Source organism: Nicotiana attenuata, chromosome 8 (genome assembly GCF_001879085.1).
Source record: "Nicotiana attenuata strain UT chromosome 8, NIATTr2, whole genome shotgun sequence".
NCBI lineage: Eukaryota > Viridiplantae > Streptophyta > Magnoliopsida > Solanales > Solanaceae > Nicotiana > Nicotiana attenuata.
The window spans coordinates 43,239,537-43,262,683 of record NC_031996.1 but is presented as its reverse complement, the minus strand read 5'-3'; the positions used below and the strand labels follow the sequence as shown (position 1 = coordinate 43,262,683).

The following is a 23,147-nucleotide window of genomic DNA, read 5'->3' as shown; positions in this document are numbered from 1 at the left end:
AGATTTTGGTACCGGACCGAGTTGACCCCGAGTCTAGCTGCTGGCTTGATCCGTTGGAGACCCAAGGTAGTCCTGTTGGCGTCCGCAGGCCCTGGCGTCCCCTTCTATGCATTTCCTTTATTGTTTTATTTGTATCGAAAACAGTTGTATATCCTTCAGACACTTTACTTGTAGTTAAATCTTAGTAGTTCGTAGATTGTGACACCAGATTCTGGGTAGTTATGTATAAGTGTTAACTAGGTTATTACAGAATTCTATACTTCTTTTAATCTGTTATGATTTAATTATTGTTATTTATCGAATTGTTTAAGAGTTAGCGTATTAATCTCTAATTGTTGGCTTGCCTAGCAACTGAAAGGTTAGGCGCCATCACGGTCACGACGGTGAAAAATTCGGTTCGTGACAGTAGCAATGGCAAGAAACTTCAAAAGAAGAGATATGGAGACGTAAGGATCTGAAGAAGGAAGAAAGAGAAGCTTGGAGTTTTTCGAATAATGTATAGGAAACACAGCAACCCAAATGAGGAGTTCTCTTCTCTATTTATAAGAATACAAGCACCCTGAGCGGGAAACCAAGCGCCGCCGCGTTAATTCCAAAGTAGGAGAGGCACGAAAAATGACGTAACGTATAAGGGAACGTGCGCCATAATGACGCATGATAAATTGACGTCATTTCAAACTGACGTAACGGTTAGGTATGGCTCTCGAAGCATCACATCGTCATCTCGCTATGAAGGGTTTTCCCCTCGACCAAGATGCTCAGATTTCTCAACTCGCAAACTGGCAGGGTCCGCCTATCGAGCTCGTCAAGACGACCCCGACAGGCGGAGGGACTAACTGTATATGTCAAAATCTGATCAAAAGAATTCCACTTAAGGAAGAACTACCAGGAGTCAACCAAGCCGGAGTCACGTACAGGAAGCAATACATCGGCAAATGATTCGGCTACGGTCGAGGCCGAGCATTCAGTTCGGCCCGAACGGATAGCTCAACATCTAGACATTTTAGAGGAATATTCTACAGGATATTCCAAGAACTTAGGTACTCCGGTCAAGGATCGCTGGGTAAGATAAATGTTTGGTATAAATATCATGAGAGAGAGTAACAAATGGGGGGCTGATGAGAACTCATACATACACATACATCCCTCTGAAGGAGAAGATGTTCGATCCTCCCAGGCCCTTTGCCAAAAGGGAGATGAATTTAAGGATCCTGGCGTTTTATTAGTTCAACTTTATCAAATGTATGGAGGTCTGTCGTGTTCAAGAATGGTGATTTTTTTCCTTTTATGTATTCTTCGTTATCATTTGATATTATTGAAGCCATCTTCTTTTTCTTACATTATGTAATCCAATCGCGACCGTGATCAAGTTTTACGTTCAGCTATGCTTGTTTATTCCTGTCTTCTATCTCAGATCTAGAATAAATTATCTCTGGCTAGGGTTTACCCCACATCTTCTCATTCAATTAGTTTAATAAAAAGGCATGAAACTTTTTGATCAAATAGGCATAACTTTGTATTCTTTCTCCTTTTTCGTCTTCTTCTTCCTCATTTTCCATTTCATTTTCCTCTTACAAAAAACTATTGTTGGCAAGTTCTTTTTGATAGTTCGTTCAATTTGAACGACGATTCGTGAGATGATGATTATACCTATCACATAAAGGTAGGGGAGGAGCCATAATGTCGGCTACAAATTCAGACGAACCCATTAACTTTTGTTCATACTTCATATTTATCGCAAATTCGATAGAAAATTTTAACCATAATATAAATTAGCATCATGCGCCTTGTCGTGAATATGAAAAACATGGTCATGTTAAATTTGGGCTTCATTAGATATTACAATAGAAACTGAGAGAAGAAAATGAAGACCTTAGGGAGCCACAACATGCGACAACTACGGAAAAAAAAATGGTGAACAAACAAAGTTGTACCATAATTTGTCAATCCGACAAGATTTATGAATTATTTAACTGTAACGGAGATAGTACCAATTTTTTTATATTTAGTACTTGGGCCAATTAAACAAGATATGTTGGATGACGATAGAACAAGTTTTTACAATCATTAAGAACTTGTGAATGACTTGTAAGTAATTTGTTCTATTTTTGGTTGGTAGGTATTTTAATCCAATTTCTGTTCATTAAACTTAAAAAATCCACTTTCACACATTCTTAAAACGGGGACAAAAGTTAAATGGCGGCGAAACTATCACCCTCTTGTGTTAGATGAGTGCTATTTAAGAAAACCCCAGAAGACCATTTACGTGGACTTAAAAATATTTGGGCCTTGTAGATTTTGAGGCGGTAAGTGCACATATAGCCATTTTCAAGAATATTATTTAAAGATTAGCTAATACTTATTTTATTTTAAAATTATAAATTAAAAAAATCTTAATTTCAGGACAATTCAAAATAATTTTTATCCTGAAAAATTAAACTACCGAAAAGCAGCTTTTGTGTCATTTCTACGATTTCGAGCTCAGGAGCCCAAACCTTTCTCAGTGGCTATTTGTGTAAAATCCTACATTTATCGAATACGCTGCAATTTCACGTTAAAGCAGAGTTTGTTCTTCTGTCGAGTTAACACTTGACGCAGCTTTTTCCATCGGTGGCGAAACATTGCTCCGGCGACTCATCGGCGATCGTTTTTAAAAAACCGATTTGTAAGATCCCCTCTTCATTCCTCCATCTCTAATTTCCCCAAACCAAAACCCTAATCCCCTCTCCCCAAAAAATTTCAATTTCTACTCTTGTGAATTGGGTTGTAATTTTGTTTTCTATTTCTCACGGTTTAAATTAAGCTTCATATCCATAATTTATTGCTTTTTGGGTGATTTTACGAGCTTATTTGTAGTTTAATGTGTCAATTTCTCCGGTTGTTTTGAGGGACTATTGGTAATTAATTTGTGCATCTGTTCATCTTTATAAAAAAGTTTTTAAAAAATTAATTGACGTTATGTTCAGACTTCAAAGTCAATGGCTCCTATTTTTATAGGTTCTACTACCCTATTTTGGGTATTCATAATCAACTTTTGGATTAAAAGGAATGAAGAAAGAAAGATGATTTCTCGGTTATGAAAAAAGGAGTAAACAAAACAGAATTACAGTAATTTTTAACACTGCAGTAGACAAAAGCCTGAAATTTGAGTGGAGAAGGGTAGAGGGGCAGGCACATTATTCACCTGGTTCCCGTATCATGTTCTGCCTTCGGGGATTTCTCCGTTAAAAAAAAAGAAATAAAGAAAAAAAAGAACAAACCTTTTATTTACCGAGATAATTATTCAACAATATGTACAAAGTTATTGTCGTATGTTACATAGTGTTCAGTGTAATTTTTCTTTTGTTTCTTGTGGTCTTAATTTCTGTTGTGATTATTGTTACTTTGTAGTTACTTGATGTGGGAGCTTGAAAAGTTTGTATAGAGTTAATGGTCCATCATGACTTTTTTTTTGGGGGCTGTTACTAATCGGTGTTTGTCTGCTCATGGCTTACCTCACATTGTCTCCTCACTATACTCTTGACTATTGCATCCCTCTAAGCATATCCTGAGCGCGGAGACTAGTTTCCACACTTTTGTTATCTATATTGAATGCTGAAACAGCATTGAATTTTGCAAAGAAAGACAGGGTAGTATAGTGAATTGCAATCAGCAATTCTAATGGCTGTTACACTTTTAAAACTCTTTTTATTTTTCTATATGAACAACTGTATCTCCATGGATCACTGCCTTGACTCTAGCGTCTATCCTTTTCGATAGACGAGGTATACGTGGAGAATTTGACAAATATACATGTGCCCATCTGTTTTCATGTGAGAAGAGATATACAAGACTCAATAGTGAGGTTATTCCTTATCCTTCCGGAATGCTGGTGCATAAGCATTTTGTTATCATATTAGGCCATGCATGGTTTGAAGAAAAAGTTACCACTTTGGGGTCTCCAGATGTCAGCTTTTACAGTAACTTCTGAGCTTATAATTGATGTATTTGGAGCTCCGCAAGGATCTCTACTTCCAAATATCATATATCTTTGGACTTTCTAATTGACTAGTGCATAGTGGTTTCACCCTTACAAATGCACATCATCGTCTACTTTTCACAGATGGGAATTACTTTCATTGAGTAATCCTATGACCTTTTTTTTGACGTGGTGATGTCCTTTGTACTGAGAAAGTTATCATGTGGCTTTCTATTTTTGAACAAGAGAGCCCATATCTTTTGCCTTGGGTTTAGTAATCTCTTCAGGTTCAGATGATATTCAGTAACATTATATCTGATGATTCCTACATGAAGATCTTAGTTGTACGTTACAATGTTTCAAGAGTTGTTCTGGGAAGATTTTGATTTTGAGGAGTCCAGTAAAGGGGAGGCCAAATCATGAAGATTGTTTCCTGGTTCATGATGGCTTGACTATCTATTTGTGCATGCATTACAGGAAAGCCTTACAGTCATCTTGCTGCTGAAACTTCAAAAAAGAACATCAAGAGTTTTGCAGGGATAACACCAGTGGCTCTTGCAAGAAATGGATCCTGGTCGATATGGGCTCCATCATGGATGGGAAAATAACAGCGTAATTGTGGTTTCCTTCTTAATCACATAATGGATGATAGACAAGAAACTAGGGTCATGTGATTGTCCAAAAATTTTCCAGCATCTCTTAAAGAACAATGAATGAAAGCCATGGGAGAGTGAGGATGTGGAATGGATTTGCCTAAACTTCCATCCTTGATTATAACTTGCTGACACAACTTATTCTCTTGAATCCACAGGCTTTGGAGGGTTATAGAGGAGTTCATGAGCCAGATTTCCGGTGAGTGTTATCATCTTTCACCAAAAGGGTAATCAAATTGCTTGATGATAAATTAATTTTTCTAAGACATCAAATAATACATGTCACATTTGTTGCATGAACATGTAATAGAACTATTCAAAATCTTTAATGTACTGCCTATTTATGTTGGTACTTGACACTTCATTTTCTTCCATTATTTCTTTGCCTTTTCCTATTGGCCTTTGCCTCATGGTTTTCTTGCAGGGCTGGTGGTTCTTATGATGACAGGAGGTTTCTAGATGATAGATTTTCGAGGGATGGTGTTTACTCACGGGGTGCCTATCACCGTGATATACTGGAAGGAGAGCACTACCCTCATCCGCCACCAGCAGTTGGACACTGGCCTCAAACAAGGAGAAGAAGTTATGAAGAAGAGTATCCTGTGGAGAGAGATTCCAGGAGGCATGAGAAGCTGTATGTTGATTTAAATCATGAAATTTGTGAAGCTGATAAATATCATGAGATTAACACATTCAGAGATGGTTTATGCAGTTTTGACAACTACCCTGATGCTGGATTTGACAGGCCTGCTAGGTATGGGGGACGCGAGCGTGACGACTACCCCTATGATGATTATGACTACAAACATCGTACGGCGCACCCGAACAGGGAGGATAGCCGTGAAAGGGACTATGAGTACAGTAGATATAGTTATGACTCAGACTATGAAAGAGGCAGTGGGAAAGATGGTAATTGGAGACGACGTGAATCCCGTGAGCGTGAACGTGACAAAGAATCGAGTCGTGAGAGGGATCCGAGTCCATATAGAAGACATGAGCATTCCCGCTCACGTTCTCGTGGTCGTGATGATCGCATGAGGTCAAGATCTCCTCGAAGTCGAAGTCATAGTCGCAGTCATAGAGAGGACAGTTATGATGATGGCCGATACGATAGAAGTGAGAGACGAAGAGATCATGATGATAAAAGATACCATGACAATTATTCTGTGGTATGTTTCATACATTGCATATCCCATTTGCGGTTATGGTAGAAGCGCTCATGGCTTCTGCTATTTAATGTAGGCCCCTTCAGCGACTGTTGTTGTCAAAGGCCTTTCACAGAAAACGACCGAAGAAGATTTGTATCAGATCCTTGTACTCTCTCTATCAATCTCTTCTTCTGGCTCAACTCTCTATGTGCTACTTGTCGCCCACTCAGTTTTGCTGTATTTGTGCTCATCAAATTTCTCTCCTTTTGTATGCTTTTTTTAAAGGCTGAGTGGGGGCCCCTACGCCATGTTCGTGTGATCAAAGAACGAAATTCTGGCGTTTCTCGCGGATTTGCCTTTATTGATTTCCCTTCTGTGGTATGAAAAATAAAATTATATGCAAATGTCATATTTTCCATTTCATTCTAGCACAGAATTGAGCTTAGTGCTGTGAAATAGGGTGCGGCGCAAGCAATGATGGATAAACTTGGGGATGAGGGTCTAGTTGTGGATGGTAGGAAGCTTTTCTTCGAGTACAGGTAAATATTATTTTGTTGCATATGAGAGTGCTGATTTTGTTATCTTTATTATCACTGCCAGTTCATACTTTGCAAGATTGTCTTGTGAAGCCAAGGGTATAATGCACCAAGTGTTTACTTTCTCTTGCACATTTAGGGTTTAGTTTCTGTTTGGGGTCAAATTTGGAGCACCCTTTTTGAGTAAATTTATTCAAGCTTTCTTGAACCATCAGTTCTTTGTGCTTCGTCACTGCAACTGCGGCACTTTCTTTCATGTCATGGTATATCAAAAGTCATCATCCCTTTTATTCTTTTTCCTTGAATTTTGATGCTGCCTGCAAATTAGGGAAGGGAAGGGAGTAAAAGAGAAGAGGAAGTGTGCTCTTCCTTTAAAAAGACGAAAATATACCCACTAGGCCCCCAATCAGTACAGTAATTAATATTTCTTCAACTTCCGGTTATTTTCATCTTTTATTTCTGCAATTTTCAGACAAGCTGCAATGTCCATTTTCTTAGTAGTAGAGGGACCATGTTTTTCAGCAGTTTTAGAAATTACTCTTGGCTTTTCTGAATAATATGTTCTGGTACCGCTGCTAAGTTTGAATTAACAGACCTCTAATTTGTTGTTTGGCAGTAGCAAGCCAACTGCAGGGCCCGGTGGGCCTGGTAGTCTAGACAGTGCTTCAAGATCTAACCATGGTAACCACCGGAGTGTCACTGTTCCATCTGATTGGATGTGCACCATCTGTGGATGTGTGAATTTTGCACGGCGAACATCTTGTTTTCAGGTTCTTATTTTTAATCCTATTCTTATAGTACTCTTATAACTCTACCTTGCTAGTTGACAATCTCTGTTAATAAAGGGATTGCCTTAGAGTTCTATTGTAAGATAAAGAAGATATATTATGAAACTTGTAAATTGCTTCGACTTTGATCGAAGCCACCCATTATCCAACATACATGCACACACACACGGTTTTTATCATCTTTCCTAGATGGTAATTTTATATATTTTCACTGTTCGTGTTCAATTTTGTTTTTTTGCTTTAAGAAAACAATATTTGCACATGTTTGTTCGTGTTCAATTTTGTTTTTTTTTGCTTTAAGAAAACAATATTTGCACATGTTTGTTGGATAAAAATCGTTGCATTGTCACAGCCCTTGCTCTTTTGTGTATATACAACTTATATGATATGTAGATTTATGCCATTTTTTATTGATTGAAGACTGAACTGCATTTGCTATCAATGTTGATCTAATTAAAAGATGCAAATATGTCTTGTATGCAATGGTTTGTGAACAGAGAGTTGGGAGTTAAGGATGCTGTTGTTTGTGTTCATAATAGTAACAGAGTACTTTGGGTAGTCTTGTTTTTTATACTTTACACCGATCAGATATTTTCTTTATCTGCAGTCTGACAAATATCTTGGCTGAGTTGTTCATAGATGCATAAAGTTATTATCATAATATAGCTCCAGCGAACAAGTTTTTTCTTGGTATCATCCTATGATAGCTATGTGTGATCCTGTTCCTCTTTGAAACAGTGTAATGAGCCACGGACAGATGATGCTCCTCCAGCAGACATGGCATCATCCAACTCTAGCTCTCTGGGGAGGAGAGGCGAAGCAGGTTACTAATATATTATATGTTCAGCTCATATCTAGGTTCTTGTTTGGAACTTCCAAGTATGGAATAGATTGAATCCAACTGATTTTAAAAGCAATTTATATCCAGTATAATCTAATGCGCGTTCAGTCCTTGTTTTTTTAAAATGTAAAGGTTATTTGGGATTTCACGTAATCTTGGTTTGGCATGTTATTACTTATATTTATATGGAGGAAAGAGAGAGAACGGGAAGAGAAATAGGTATAAAGGTGGTAATTACTTTTGGGTAAGGAAAATTAAAAAATGTGGTCACAGCACTCCAGACTTTTAGGCCGTATTCTTTGGACCAAATCCAGCTTAAGGCCATCTCAGGAGTTCAGGTTCTTGCCAAACTAGGATTCTTAGAAAAGAACAGGGGTTGCTTTCCCACTAAATCCTGATTAAGAGGGTCTCCAATTCCCCAAACGGGCACTTAATTAGCATAGTTGGATTGATCTTAATTTGATACTTTATCAGGTCCCACACATGTCTTAGTTGTCCGTGGATTAGATGAAAATGCAGATGAGGAGATGCTTCGTTATGAATTTTCCAAACACGCTCCTATTAAGGTGAATTATTTTTTCTTGTCATTGTTGACCTTCTTTTGTGTTTCCTGGCTCCTATCTAGTTGTCTAACAACTTAACATGTGCAGGATCTTCGTCTTGTCAGAGACAAGTTCACTCACGTCTCGAGGGGATTTGCATTTGTGCACTTCTATTCGGTACGTTTAGTTTTGGTTGTTATTGAAGTGATTGAATATTCATATACGGCACGGAGCATCAATAGGAGTACACATCCTTATTTTTGGTTGGCCATGGGAAAATTTATATATGATATTTTCATTTTGAGAAGTTTGTGTAAAACATTCTTTTTGTAGATTATATTGGTGATTAGGAACATGAATGTCAATATGTTTTTCCTTCTGTTTTTTCTGGATGAGTAAGGGTTTCATTCACAAAAGGGAAAAACATACAAGGTGGTTCATGTTCTCTTCATATAGTATTTTACCATTGTCATTTATAATAATTCCATTTTCTGCATTGCTTAGAGGCTTGTTCCCTGTAAAGATTCTAGTCTTTATTTGTCAACGAGCAAATTGGATGAAGTGTGTAGCAGGAAAATATTTTATCATAATTGTGCTATTTTCGTATATTTCAGGTGGAGGAAGCTACTAAAGCTCTTGAAGCAACAAACGGTACAACATTGGAGAAGAATGGGCAGATTCTTAGAGTTGCATATGCAAAAAGTATCCTTGGACCAGGATCAAATGCTTCTCAGACTAGTAGCCTTGCAGCTGCTGCTATTGAAGCAGCAACTTTTGCTCAACAGGTTCTCCTACTCTTTACCTTGGTTATAGCTCTGTTCATTTTTTTTTGTTATGCTGGGCGAATTTGCTGCCTACAGATACCTTTGTTAGAGAGAGATGATCTTGAACAAGTAATTTTAGTCTGAATGGGTGAATTCCTTCCATTCATATCTGCTTAGTAGCTTTTCTAAATTGCTGCAAGTTGATTAAATACATCTCATGCAGTTGGTCAGAGTGTATCAATCGAATAACTTAAGATATGTCATCCATTTCTCAAATATTGAAACATTATTCATCCTTTTATCAAATGTATTGAAGACTTCCGATGTTGTATTTCCTTTTTGGTACTTTCTGCAGATTAGTAGAATCACTGTGCTTTTACTAATTTCTTTTAATTAAGCCGACTCTGCGCTTCTCTCTCTTTTTTTTTGGTTTTGGGTGGGGGGGGGGGGGTTAATTGTTTGGAATATATGGGAGTAAAAAGCTAACTATTGTTGTTTTTATCCATATGCAACAGTTTCATTCATAATTCTGTTCTGTTTTGCGGCAGGGTTGGGGGGTGGGTGGGTGAGATGGGGAGACTATTGCTGCAAAGAATGAGCTTTGAGTGTCACCAAGTGATAGCTTAGGCATTGTGTAGTTTGTAGCTTTCTTTTACGTTGGTTGGATGGACATCTGTTCATCTTTCAATAGAAGACTCTAAAATGTTGATTCGTTATTTGATGCATGTTAGCACATCTATAATCATCCGATAGAATTAGGTCAAGTTACACTTGTCTAATTATACCTCCTCCATGCTTTTAGTATGATGCTGTTGGATGGGCACCAAAAGAATATAATCCTGATGATAAACTGTCAACCGGTGGACAAGAGCGCAGTGGAGAAGTTGCTTGGCAGAATTCTGCTCCACAATCTGGATTTGTCTGGGATGAAGCTTCTGGCTATTATTATGATGCTGCTTCTGGTTTTTATTATGATGGGAATACAGGTTTGTTTCCAGTTTATGTTTAAAGCACTGTTCACTTTGTGTCATATATGAACCAAGTCTGGTTAAGCACATATTATTAGCTGATGCTTTTTAACTAAGTACATGAAATAGTGGACACTTTGTCTGCTCACGTCTTGTGCCTTTTGGGTGCCATGGGGTTGTATGCAGTCTAAGTGAGACTGCAGCGGTCCATTTAGGCCTCATTTGTTTTTTTAAGATTAAGACGTCTGAATCTGAATATCAAGATGTGTATTAAGATTAAGATGTCTGAATCTGGATACACATCTGAATATTAAGATGTGTATGAAGATCTGAATACTAAAAAATTAAGACGGTTTGATTTTTAACATTTGAATGTATAAAATTAATCTTTATTTAAAAATTAATAAACATAAAATTCAAATGAAATACTAATTAATATAATATTCTATCAATGAAATATATAGTGTTCTAAAATATGGTAGTTGCTGGTGGTGATGGCTAACAATGGTGCTTGTGAATGCTGACTTGAGGTGGTGGTTGGTGATAATTTTGGTTGACGGTGTGGGTTCAGGGTTGTGGCTAGTGGTGATTTGTAGTGGTGGCGATTATTATTGAGGATGGTGGTGGTGATAGTTAATAATGACGGGTGTTGTTAGTAGTTATGATTGAAGAAGTGGTGGTGGGTGGTGGTAGCTTAGAATGATGGGCAGTGCCAGCTATGGTTGTTGATGGTGATGGGGTGGTTAGTTATGGTAGTTGAGGTGGAAGAGTCTTGGTTGTGGTTGAGAATGATGGTGGTGGGAGTGGTGGGGATGGCTGGTGGTGGTAGTCGATAATGGCGGCAACTGTGATTGAGGATGATGGTGGTTGAGTATGGTTGTGGTGGGTGGTATGGTGGTAGTTGTTAATGGTGGGCGGTGGCGCAGTTAGTAATGAATATGGATGATAGCCTCTTAATGAAATTAAGTCTCTGTTACCGATCTTAATCATACAGACCCATCAAGTGGTTGTGAAGTTAAAAAAAAACACTTAATTATTAAGATATGAATAATTAAGATTCAGCCTTTAAAAACAAACGCACTTAATGTCTGAGATCCGAATGATTAAGATTCAGACCTCCATTAAGTGCAAACAAACGAGGCCTTAGTAGATAATGTTGCAGATCTCAATTTCCTACAAGTTGACCCCTGAATGTAAGAAGCTAGTGCAATTTTGGTGCCCGTTTCTTCTCGTGAAGACTTGGCTGGATAGAGATTTTTATTTTACTCTATAAACAATTAGAGATGATAGTCCAGTACATCTACCTTTGGTCTATAAAGTGCTGGGAACTGTGATGGCATTCGGATGTCTGTCCCTTGCTCGTAAGCTGCTAAGTGTGAAAGGTCACCCATCTGAAAATTCTTCACATGTAGGGAGAAATGGTTCCACATTATTTCTTTTGCTTTTGTATGAGAATCTATACTATGATCAGGGGGAATTTTTATTTTTTGTGTGGGGTGTGGGGGACGATGACTTTAACTGAGTTGTGCACCTGCTGTCTTATTTTCTCAGTCCAATAATCTACCAATTCCACTTATGTTTGGCCATAAATATCATTTATTATTTTGTAAATACTGAACTGAACTTTAGTTTTTCAAATAGGGGTGAAGTCTTGAAAGACTTGTTTGAGGGGCATTTCAAGTGAAATAATTGTTTTTACTCGCCAATCTTCAACTTCATTTTTTCAGGTGAAATTAATGTCCAAACACATATAACTTTCAAATACTCTTTTTAACTTCAACTTCAAGTGCTCTTTTTTTTTTCCCCTCCAACTCCAACCAAATATTGTCCAATTGCCTATTTTAAGGGTGTGCTAGGTTTCATTCTTTCAGGAGGTTTGTGTTACATCTGGCAGTCCTGTTTGAGCCTATTTTTTATGTGATTATTGCTGCTATTATATTAATAATACTTGGGAAAAAACTATCTTTCTATTTCTGTTTTATCTTGTAGTGATTCTCTCTTTTCTCAAGTTTGAGTATGTGTTGGGAGCTGGGTTATGAAAAGGTCTTGGTAAGCCCTAGGACGTAATTACAGGTGCAGGTAAAACGTGACACCATCGCAATTATTGTTACTTTTGCAGGTTTGTATTATGACGGTAACAATGGGATCTGGTATACTTACGACCAGAAAACTCAGCAATATGTACCATGTACCAATCACAATGACAAAGCAGCAGAGGGACAAACTGAAACTACCAAATCATCTGATGGCTCAAACACTAAGAAAGTTGTTATATCTGCACCAGCTATTGTAGTAGCTGGTGAGAAGGCTTCCTCACTACCCGACGCTATCCAGGCTGCTGCCTCTGCAGCAATAGCTGCTGAAAAGAAAGAGAAGGAGAAGGCAAAAGAGATAAAACTTGCCTCAAAAAGCAGCATCCTTGCCAATAAGAAGAAAATGAATAATGTATTATCAATGTGGAAGCAAAGAAGTCATGAAGGTCAAGCTCCCCGCGTGGCGCTTGAAGACAACCAGACAGTGGGTGAAGACAGATCTAACTCAGTAGGACCTGCAGCAAAAACCAAGTTAAAAGCTGAGCCCTTGACTGCTAGAGAGAATGCTACAGCTAGTCCAGGACTTGCAGGAAACTCAACTTTTCAGTCTGTGAGTTTTGAGTCTCCGGATAGGCCTAGGTCTGTGACTAACAGCTCTGGGGGCACTCTGAAGGGCGTAATAAGAGGTTCTGGTTTAGGAGTTGTGAAATCGGATACCCTGTATACAGGATCATCTGGAAGTTCATCCACCTCACATACCATGCCAACAAGCACAGCTCCCTCATTAACAAATGCAGATGCCTCTGCAGCGCCCTTTAGGACAGATGCATCTGCATTGGGTTCTTATATGCCCCCAGTACCAGCTGGAGGTGGTAAAAGAAGGTTTTCAGAGATGCCATCGCAGCCTCCATCTACTAAGGAGCAGTCTCAAACTACAACTGCATACCGAGATCGTGCTGCTGAGCGGAGGAGCTTGTATGGTTCATCTTCAGCTTTTGGAGATGATGCATCAGATCTTGGAGATTCAAGTAAGAATTCACTCAACATTTTGGGCTAATGCAGCTTGTTTGAACTCTTCTCAGCTTTGCACCTCTCTCCCTCTCTCCCTCCCTCCTATCCCACCCTCCCTTTCCTCCTGAGGTTTCTGATGCGCCATGGTTTTTTGTTAGAGTCTTCTCTTCATTTCTGTAATAGGATGCAATTCTTCCATAGTTGAAAACTTTTATGTAGGTCCAGACCTTGCTTAGTTGGAAAACTTCAAAAGATGAAGATTCCAATGGTGGTTGCTAGATTTGTTTGTATGTGTATTAACTTGTGAGAAAATTTGTTTTCTATTATTGCTGGGCTTCAAGATCGAGACTCAACATCTAGAAGAGGTGTTTTTGATCCAACACCTTTCCCACCTGGTGTTGGAGGTGGACGTAGTGCAGAAGCAAATAGTCAGAGCTTTGAGGTGATCTCTGCTGACCGGGCTATTGACGAGAGTAATGTGGGCAACCGTATGCTCCGCAACATGGGATGGCAGGAGGGCTTGGTATCATCTCTTACCCTACAACTCTTCATAGACTTCATTTCTATTTGATCGCAGAAAAATGTTGTTCATAATCTCCTTCATTTAAAAGTGTTGTTGATAACCTTATACTAATTACAACTAAAATAACTACACCTCAATCCCAAACAAGTTGGCATGGCTTTATGGATCCTCAATTGCCATATCGCTCCATTTAAGCTCATCTTAGTCCAATATTATATCAAAATAAAATTAAAAAATAGAAGTGAAAGCACTAGAAGTTCATCATTAGCCTGTAGATCTCTTACAGGACCAAAATACTCATAAAAACATTGGACCTAAAGAAAACATGCTGACATTACTAAAACGTATTCCAACTAATTGGTATTATGGAATACAGATTTAGTTCTTCCTTTGTACCATATATGGATCCCAACTAATAACCTTATATTGATTTTACTGATAAAAAATAAGAAGCTTATATCGATTTCATCGGTCCGGTTCTGCTGAATTGTTTATTAAGGGTTACAGCCTTTTTTTCTTCTAAAATATGTGGAGGTTAACACTGCATTTTGTGTGTATACTTGTATGAGCTCGTGATGCCCTGGCTGCAAATTGGTATTCCTTCTCGTATGTCAAAGCCTAACACTGTATTTTGGGAATTGTTTTTGGTTTCTTTTATTGTCATGAATTCAGGGATTGGGGAAGGATGGAAGTGGTATGGTAGAGCCAGTCCAAGCTCAAGCATCTGAACGTAGAGCAGGACTTGGAATTCATCAGCCCAAGAAGGTTGACCCAAACCTTGAAGTACAGGCTGGTGACAGTTACAAGACTCTCATACAAAAGAAGGCCATTGCTCGGTTCAGAGAGATGTCGTAAGAACTTAGAGGCAAAAAATGGAGAAGTATATAACAACCATTCCAGGATGTGGACTGGAGATGTTGATTAGAAAATGTTTCCGATTTAGTGTTGCAACTCTAGTTAGTTAGTTTATTGATTTGTTTGTTACTTTTTCCTTTTGCTGTTGGAATTATTTCAAAATGTGAAGGATAAGGTTCTGTTTTTCTGCATCTCTTTCTGCAATGCCCTGTATCTGAGGAATGTTGGAATCAGAATATCGCACTTGTGTGCCTATTTTTGCAAAGCCAAGACATTTCTCTTTATTACGTTTAGTTCATGGATCTACTTGTTAGTGAAGTGACGCATTTTTGATCGGTTACTTGAAAGATATCTGGGTGACTGGCTGAGCTAGAGAAGAAACATTGTGTGTTGTAAAATTGCTTCGAGGTGTTGAATAAATTTATTTTTTTCGCGCTCACAATTAAGTAGTAAATACAGGGGGAACAACATTTGCAAGATATGGAGTGACAGAACTCAAGCGGGAGTTCTGCAGTTTTGGAGTTGCTGTTTTAGTTGGTTTAATACGCAAATGGTCACTTAAACCGTATCACAATTCACAAAGCTCAAGTGGTAGAGGATACAAAATGTAGATAAACATGAATGTAATGAAAGAGAAGAAGATTATGGAAATTAAGAGCTGAACCTAGTCAAGGACATTACTCTGTCTAACATAAAATGTTCACCAGTCAGACTAACTTGGACTACCAATCAACATTTTCTCCCTTTTATGTCAAATTATTGATCGAATTGTCTATTGGTTTATGAGACAGTTTATTTTGCCTTTTTGATTATTATCCTAACATTCTAATTTTCTTTATTCCCTTAACTAACATGACCTTCGCAATAGTAGTACTTAATTCTGGCAATTACAAACCTAATGTGTCCAAACAATTGGTTTATTTATAATATGATTATGATTAATTTCTTGTCAAAAACATCATTTTTTTGTGGACGTTATCAAAAAAACCTTATATTCCATAATTGGATAATATTTTTATTAAGCAAAATTAAAATTTCTCACCAAACAAAATTAAGTTTATTGTAATTAAAACTTAAAAGTATATGCTTTAATAAAACTAATTATTGAAAAGTAAATAAAATAAATATTTTTATGAAAAAGTAGGTAAAGGAAAAACACAGTTATGCGAAGATATTTACCTATTAAAAATGTGAAAGATTATATATTACAAATGAGTAGCAACACCACCAACAACTACCCCTTCGTTCCGACTTGTGGTGGCACCCATTGCTTATTTTTCATCACTTCCGACGTAACGCGTGCCCAAGTGAGCACGTCCCAATAATATTTATGTTATGAGGACTCATCATGAATTTTTTTATGCTGGTAGTCAACCTACCGCAATCATCATCCTATATCCGAATTTGAAACGTGTATTATGTTACAAATGAGTAAATATAAATATACAAGCTTAATAAAAATAATTGCATACGCCATGAGAAAGAAATAGAATTTGTTGATGTATGCAAATTTGAAATAAAATGTGGTACTTAGTAAAGTACTCATGTTGTCACTAAATTCGATAAAGTACCTCGTATTTCTCCCCCCACCAAGCAGGCAAGCACGAATTTCTTAAGGGTTCTAAAACATTTCCAGTGGCCGCCAAATTTCGCGGGAGGAAATATGCCCGTTAGATTTAAACATCCCAAGCAATCCCTCTCCCTTTCTTCAGAATGCGTTAATAAGTTCATCAAAACTCAAATAAACCTTTCAAAGCCCACTCCAAAACTCTGGTCTGATCAACATAATGCTGAATCTTTTGACCCATACAACAACAATAGTGTACATATATTGAATTTAAGCCACCCCATTTTACGTATCTTAGATTCTTGCACCGCAAACTTGAGACATTTTAATCAAATACATTCCCAGCTCATACTTTCAGGCATTTTTCAACACCCTTTAGCTGCAGGTCGAGTTGTGAAGAAACTTTGCTCTTCACAGCTCACTTTTGCTCATGCTGTAAAGATTTTTGAGAATCTTGAAACCCCAGATGCTTTTATTTGCAATACTATTATGAAAAGTTATGTGAATTTTAATGAACCTGAAAAGGCTTTGGTGTTTTACCATGATCAGATGGTTAAAAATGGGATCTTTCGGAATAATTACACGTTTCCGATATTGGTTAAGGCTTGTGCTGATCTGGGTATGGTAAAAGAAGGTAAAAAGATTCATGCCCATATTGTGAAATGTGGATTTGAGTTGGATTTGTATACTAGGAATGTCTTGATTCATATGTATTCGGTTTGTTGGCGGATTGGTGATGCGAGGAAGGTGTTTGATTTAAGTTCTGACTCAGATTTGGTAACTTGGAATACTATGATTGACGGCTATGTGAAAAATGGAGAAGTGAATTTTGCGCGTCGTGTTTTTGATGTAATGCCCGAAAGGGATGTATTTAGTTGGAATTCCATGTTATCTGGATATGTGGGGATTGGAGATATGGAGGCTGCAAATTTGCTGTTTATGAATATGCCTTCGAGGGATATTGTTACTTGGAATTGTTTGCTCGATGGGTATGCTAAGGTTGGAAATGTAGTAGCTGCCCGTTCTCTGTTTGAGCAGATGGATTATCAGGATGTAGTATCTTGGACAACTCTAATGGCTCTTTATGTGAGACTAAAGGACTATGGGGAATGTTTGAGATTGTTTGATAGATTGATGCAGGGAAGAGATATTCAGCCAAATGAGGCAATCCTTATGAGTGTTTTGACTGCTTGTGCGCATTTAGGGAAACTTGATCTAGGAAAGTGGATACACTCTTATATAAGTTATAGTGGGAGGATTAACCCCGACACGTTGCTTTCAACTGCCCTGTTGACAATGTATGCCAAGTGCGGGGAGATGGATTTGGCGAAGGAGGTATTTGCTCAGATGCCAGAGAAAAGTGTTGTGTCGTGGAACTCTATGATAATGGGTTATGGAACCCACGGGCATGGTGAGGAAGCACTTGAAACATTCATGGAGATGGAAAAAAGTGGAGTGATGCCTAATGATGCTACGTTCGTTTGTGTTCTAAGTGCATGTACTCACTCAGGTATGGTATTAGAGGGCTGGTGGTATTTTAATGTAATGACTAGAGTTTATAGAATAGAGCCTAAAGTTGAGCACTACGGCTGCATGGTTGATCTTCTTGGACGAGCTGGTTTGACGAGAGATTCTGAAGACCTTGTCAAGAATATGCCTATGGACTCTGGACCGGCATTATGGGGAGCTTTGCTTTCAGCTTGCAAGACCCACTCAAATGCGGAACTTGGTGAGATCATAGCCGAAAGATTAATTGAGAGGGATCCAGAGGATATTGGATCCTATGTGCTTCTATCCAACATATATGCTGCACAAGAGAGATGGGATGACGTGGAGAAGGTGAGGAATATGATGGTTGTAAAGGGAATTAGAAAGGAAGCAGGATCTAGCCTAGTCCAATTTGCAAACTCGAACATGTGGTGTTTTCCAGAAAATGTTTCAGTACACAAGAGAAATATACTGTGTTCCATGTTGAATGAGATGGGAGCTCAGATCAAATGCCAGAGCGAAAGGTGATGGAATGAAGGAACTTGAATATAGGGATTGCCTTCGATGAAACAACAACAGAGACATGGATGTCAAAAGAGATAGCGGATCGAGGACATCAAACTCACGAACAAAACTGCACGAGCTTTTGAGCTAAGACCCACGTTTCTTTGCACATTTCAGGTACATCAGAAAGTTTGGCATGGTACAGCAAGTCCATTATATGCTTGTTTGACTGTATACAACTGACCTGCAACTTTTGTGGTGGGATGAGAACTGACAATTGGAATAGCGAAAGTGAACATCACTGGTGGAATTCTTGAAAGTTAAGAATTTAAAAGGGCTGAGATATCCACAGGTTGAAGAAAAAGTCATTAGTTGATAACTTAAGATCATCACATATGGCAGTGAAATCCCAAAGTTAATAAGCTGACCACTCCAAGATTTCCTACTTTGTTTTCCTCCCCATAATATATCTGAAGATTCTTCAGGTTGTGATAGCTGATGAATTCTAATCATATAGCTGTCTTCCCTTGTATCTGTAACGATCACAGTTTCATCCCCTTTGTCTGTAACAACCGTAGCTACTACAGTACATTTGAAGTTGACTTCTTTGCCACTTCTTGATTACTTGTGTTATTATTAAGAGCTAAGAGGTTCTCATGTCTAGAGTCTTGTGACCAGAATTAATGTTCTATTTGTACAGGTTAATTTTGGTGGCTGTATTTTTCCAATAAATGCTAGCATTTGCTTTGAATTAATGTGCAGAAGTTTGTCGTTTAATGTAATGCAAGCAATATTTTAAGTTTGAACAATCAGACCTGTTATGTAATTGAAGAAATTTAGTTTATACATGAAATAATATGCTAAAATAGTTGAACATAAACATATTTTGAATAAAAGACTACTCCCTCCGTTCCATTTTATGTGAGAATCTTTCCTCTTTAGTCTTGTTCCAAAAAGAATGGTATCTTTTTATAAAAGTTTAACTCTAAACTTGCCATTTACCCTTAATGACATGATTTTATAGTCACAAAAATGCCATGGCACGTTTAAGACTACAAGATTCCAAACGTCTCTTTCTTTCTTTCTTTCATTCTTTCTTAAATTCCGTAGCCAGTCAAACACCTTCACATAAAATGAAATGGAGTAATTCTGTGCAATAATGCAGAATTTAGTACTTAAAGGAATGTCCTTGTACTTATTGAATGTGTATTGGCGGATGCTGTTCAGGAAGATGATGGGCTCATCCACAGCTTAAAGTAATAAATTTAGACAAGTTCTGTATTTCGTACAATCTGGTCATCAATATGAAAAACTGCTTTAAAACTTAAAACTGTATTTGTTGAAAATACATAATTGAGTGAGGATCGTTTTGTTGAGTAGAACTACTAACAGAAAAGAATGAGAGCTAACACAGAGTAACACCATCAAAGAGCCAATAAACTTATTTAGTAACAAGTTGATCTTAGCAACAGAGTCCTTTGTGTTTATGCATCCACTTGTATTCCTGAGTCATATGTGTCACCAGCTTTCCAGTTCTCAGGTATATTATTGACAGGAACAACCCAAGTCTCATCTCCATCATCAACACTCAACAACATTCTGATTTGCAAAGGTCCCCTTGGAGGTGAAGTAGTAGTCCACACTGCTCCACGTGTCCTGTCCAACAGCTTGCATACAAAATTTTGTGTCTGCATATTGAAAGAAGATAGTATTCAAAATGTTGAAATATAGGAATTTGGATGAAGCATCCTTAACTTCCTCCTATTGTTATTTCTTTAGCGAGTGTATGTACATCTTTATTAGGTATTTTCATTATTACAGCTTTTATTTTATGCCTTAATAGAAACTCTTGCTGTGTGGAACCTTGAGTGCATTCTGAAAGATGAAACCGGTGTTAGGTTCTTGAAATCTAGCAGATATACCTCGCATAGTTGCACAGCGGTAATATCCTTTTTTCCTTGTTGATACCATATCACAAAAGCCAAGTAATGAGGATTGTCGCTGCTCTCTTCAATCTTGATTGTAATATTTTTGTCTGGATAGCTGCATGAGACCCTGTTCGATGGCAAAAGAGCGACAAATATGTGAGTCTCCCTCTAACAGAAAAGAAATTGCTTATGGATACCTATGTATTACGATGAATTAATATCCATATTTCCCAATTACACATCTTACCTTCTATACTCGATATCCACCACACCAAGTGATAATAGAGAAGCAGCAGCATCTGTCGTCTGAGCCATGCGAGCAAAGGCTCGCTGACTTAGAATAAAGTCTGTGTGATCACCTGCTCCTTGATCTGTTATAACTACGGTCACTCCTTTATCAGAACAGTAGTTACTATTGGTGCACCTCACCTAGCAAAACAAGGTAGAGTTTGGAATGACATCTTATATTTGAAAATCTTGGCTATTTATCATCTATTTATTGACTATAATGCTTCTTCCTTTTTGATCATTACCTGGTAGCATGCACCACATCCTAGACCATTTCGAAAGAGGTCTGATGCTGCTGACACATCTCCGCCATTAATTGTTGCTCCAAAAGTACCAAATCCACAACTCCCAGCTGCATGCAATCAAACACAAAAGGTTATTCTATGGAAAAAAAATTATTTTCTCCACTTTAGGTGCATGTTATTGTTCAACTATGCATGTTAAGCATCTCACTTTCTGTTCCTTTTTCTTCTGAATTTGGATAGTGAGCTGCACGAGAATGAACGAAACAATCCGGGCATGTCTGAGAATTTCCCGTAGTTTGCATGACGATAAAAGTTGCTGCAAAGACCGCAAGAAGTTGAAGAGGAGCCATTTGGATTATGATCACAAGAAAGGGAATTAAGCAAAGAGAACGAGTTGCTGTTGCAGGGAAGTGATGGCGGTCTAGTATTTATTGGGAACTCAAAGCAGCAAATAAGGTCCACCTGGGTAAAACTCAAGTATGACTTTTGACATTCTGTTCAACTTCATTTTGAATGCATGGAATTCTGCCTTTACTTTCCCTAGCAACCTTTTTGGACCTTGAATTACTTGTTTTAGATAATTGAAGATGTTACTTTCTGAGTTTCCTTGCCAACCTTCAGATGCTCCTATTAGAAACTATATTATTGTAAAAGATAGGCAAAATACATAGTTTACCCATCGACCTTGCAGATATTATTGTAAAAGATAGGCAAACTACATAGTTTACCCATCGACCTTTGTAGACTATGTATTTTGCCTAAAAGATATTGACTACTGAGGGAGAACTACTAATCAATTATTTTTTAAGCCGAGGGTCTATCGGGATCAGCCTCTCTACCTTCACATTAAGGTAGGAATAAGGTCTGCGTACACAATACCCTCTCCAAACCCCACTTGTGGGATTACACTGGGTTTGTTGTTGTTGTTGCATGAGATGAGATGGCCTCTTTCTTGATAAGAATAATCTCAAAACTATTATCTTAATGGTCTGAACCAACTTGTGTGATAGTGATAACCCACACTCGATGTTTACACTAAATTACATTAGTTTGCCATAGTTAAAGTAATAAAACTGAGGTGCGTATGCATATTAATTAACTATGTTAAGTGATAACAGTGTATATAAAGACACATTTCATTTATTGGATTACATCAGCTTGCCATAGCAAAGTGACAAAATTTGAGGTGAGTATCTATATTAATTAGTTAACCATGGTTAAGCAATAACAGTGTATAGAAAACCATAAGCCATGTATTCGTTGGATTAGCACAAACACTGGGTGTGAGTAAGTGTTTGTCTATTTTGATAGGGATGTATGAAGATATGAAACAGATATATGTTTGACTTGGCAATTGCAGGACAAATTTCATTAGGAATTTGCTTGTGGTACAAGTAAATTAGGGGACAAGTTAGGTGCTTTTGCACTATATTGTCTAAGATCCTAATAACGGTTAAAAGTCACAAGGATTCTTTGATATCTTGGATTTTGAAAGTGCAAGGAAACAGACATCTAAATTCTCAATTACCCCCAAAAAAAAGAAAAAGAAAAAGAAAAAGAAAAAGACATCTAAATTCTCGAACTTCCAGCGCACCCCAAAGATTAAGTTCCAAATCTTCGTTATAATTTAAATTACACCAATCATTGTAATAGTCACAGTGACACTAAGATGGAGAGGACATGGAGAGTAATGATTCATATAGCCGACTTCAACTTCTTTAGGATTGAGGCGTAGTTATTGTTGCAATCTTTTTCTGACTAATTTGTAATCTCTTATATTAAACCAAAACATCAAAAAGAAAATATTGAAAATTTCAATCATTGAGATTTTTATTAGTGCTTTGGAACCTTTCTGATGTTACCAAACACGCAGAGGGGTTTCTATTATTTATTTATTTATTTATTATTCTCTTGACTGTGAATCAACTTGGCACAAAACTGTTTATGGGAATAGAAAAGAGAAGGAATCTGAAAAGCTTGCTAGTTGCCAAAGTTGGAAAGATCAAAAGAACATCAATCTGATTGATAGTTGCCGAAGTTATAATTAGGAAAGAAAAGAACATTAACTGTTAAATGAGAGTTCTAATTGGCAATTTCAAAGGGCTAAAATCATTTGGATTTTTATGGACTTAAATATTAAATGAGTAAAATCTATTTCCTATTGTACTGACAAAGGTTTTTCTACTGATCCAGTTAAATTCACTTTCAGCTCTTAATCTTCTTCGGGAGACATGGAAAAAGGCATTCACTTTCAGCTCTTAATCTTCTTCGGGAGACATGGAAAAAGGCAAGGCTCGAGAGACCTAGCGCTAAAGCAATTGTAGCGGCCCTTGCTCTATCTGCTTCTTTTTCTTTCCAAGAATGAACAATTGGATAAAAAAATAATTTTCTTCTTTGTTTATATATATATATATATATATATATATATATTAGTACCTTACTTTTTCTATAACCGAGTTCAAGGGCCAATAGAACATGGTTCCAAATTCTCGATCGATAGTGAGATT

At 37.5% G+C, this 23,147-nt stretch overlaps 3 protein-coding genes across 6 annotated transcripts; 2 read left to right on the top strand and 1 right to left on the bottom strand.

Moving 5' to 3' along the window:
* Positions 2,488-14,904, top strand: LOC109231357 (SUPPRESSOR OF ABI3-5). Of its 4 annotated transcripts, none has more exons than XM_019396995.1 (17): positions 2,488-2,665; positions 4,436-4,570; positions 4,770-4,810; positions 5,036-5,245; positions 5,324-5,780; positions 5,854-5,925; positions 6,045-6,137; positions 6,219-6,298; positions 6,915-7,065; positions 7,822-7,906; positions 8,399-8,490; positions 8,575-8,643; positions 9,081-9,251; positions 10,033-10,216; positions 12,318-13,259; positions 13,584-13,765; positions 14,438-14,904. In XM_019396995.1, exons 2-17 carry the CDS (start codon positions 4,523-4,525, stop codon positions 14,618-14,620), a joined length of 3,060 nt encoding a protein of 1,019 aa, XP_019252540.1. In that variant the 5' UTR covers positions 2,488-2,665; positions 4,436-4,522; the 3' UTR covers positions 14,621-14,904. The 4 variants fall into 4 exon arrangements, with proteins under 4 accessions (XP_019252540.1, XP_019252541.1, XP_019252538.1 ...); XM_019396996.1 differs by having other exon boundaries at positions 2,489-2,665; positions 5,357-5,780; positions 6,912-7,065; XM_019396993.1 differs by having other exon boundaries at positions 2,489-2,665; positions 6,912-7,065.
* On the top strand, positions 16,198-18,935 carry LOC109231356 (pentatricopeptide repeat-containing protein At3g29230-like). Its single transcript, XM_019396992.1, has one exon. The coding sequence runs from the start codon at positions 16,284-16,286 to the stop codon at positions 18,201-18,203; it is 1,920 nt and encodes a 639-aa protein (XP_019252537.1). The 5' UTR covers positions 16,198-16,283; the 3' UTR covers positions 18,204-18,935.
* Positions 19,417-21,209, bottom strand: LOC109231355 (expansin-like B1). The gene is made up of 5 exons (XM_019396991.1): positions 20,849-21,209; positions 20,641-20,747; positions 20,355-20,536; positions 20,102-20,234; positions 19,417-19,867 (listed from the first exon to the last, which is right to left on the bottom strand). Exons 1-5 carry the CDS (start codon positions 20,988-20,990, stop codon positions 19,664-19,666), a joined length of 768 nt encoding a protein of 255 aa, XP_019252536.1. The 5' UTR covers positions 20,991-21,209; the 3' UTR covers positions 19,417-19,663.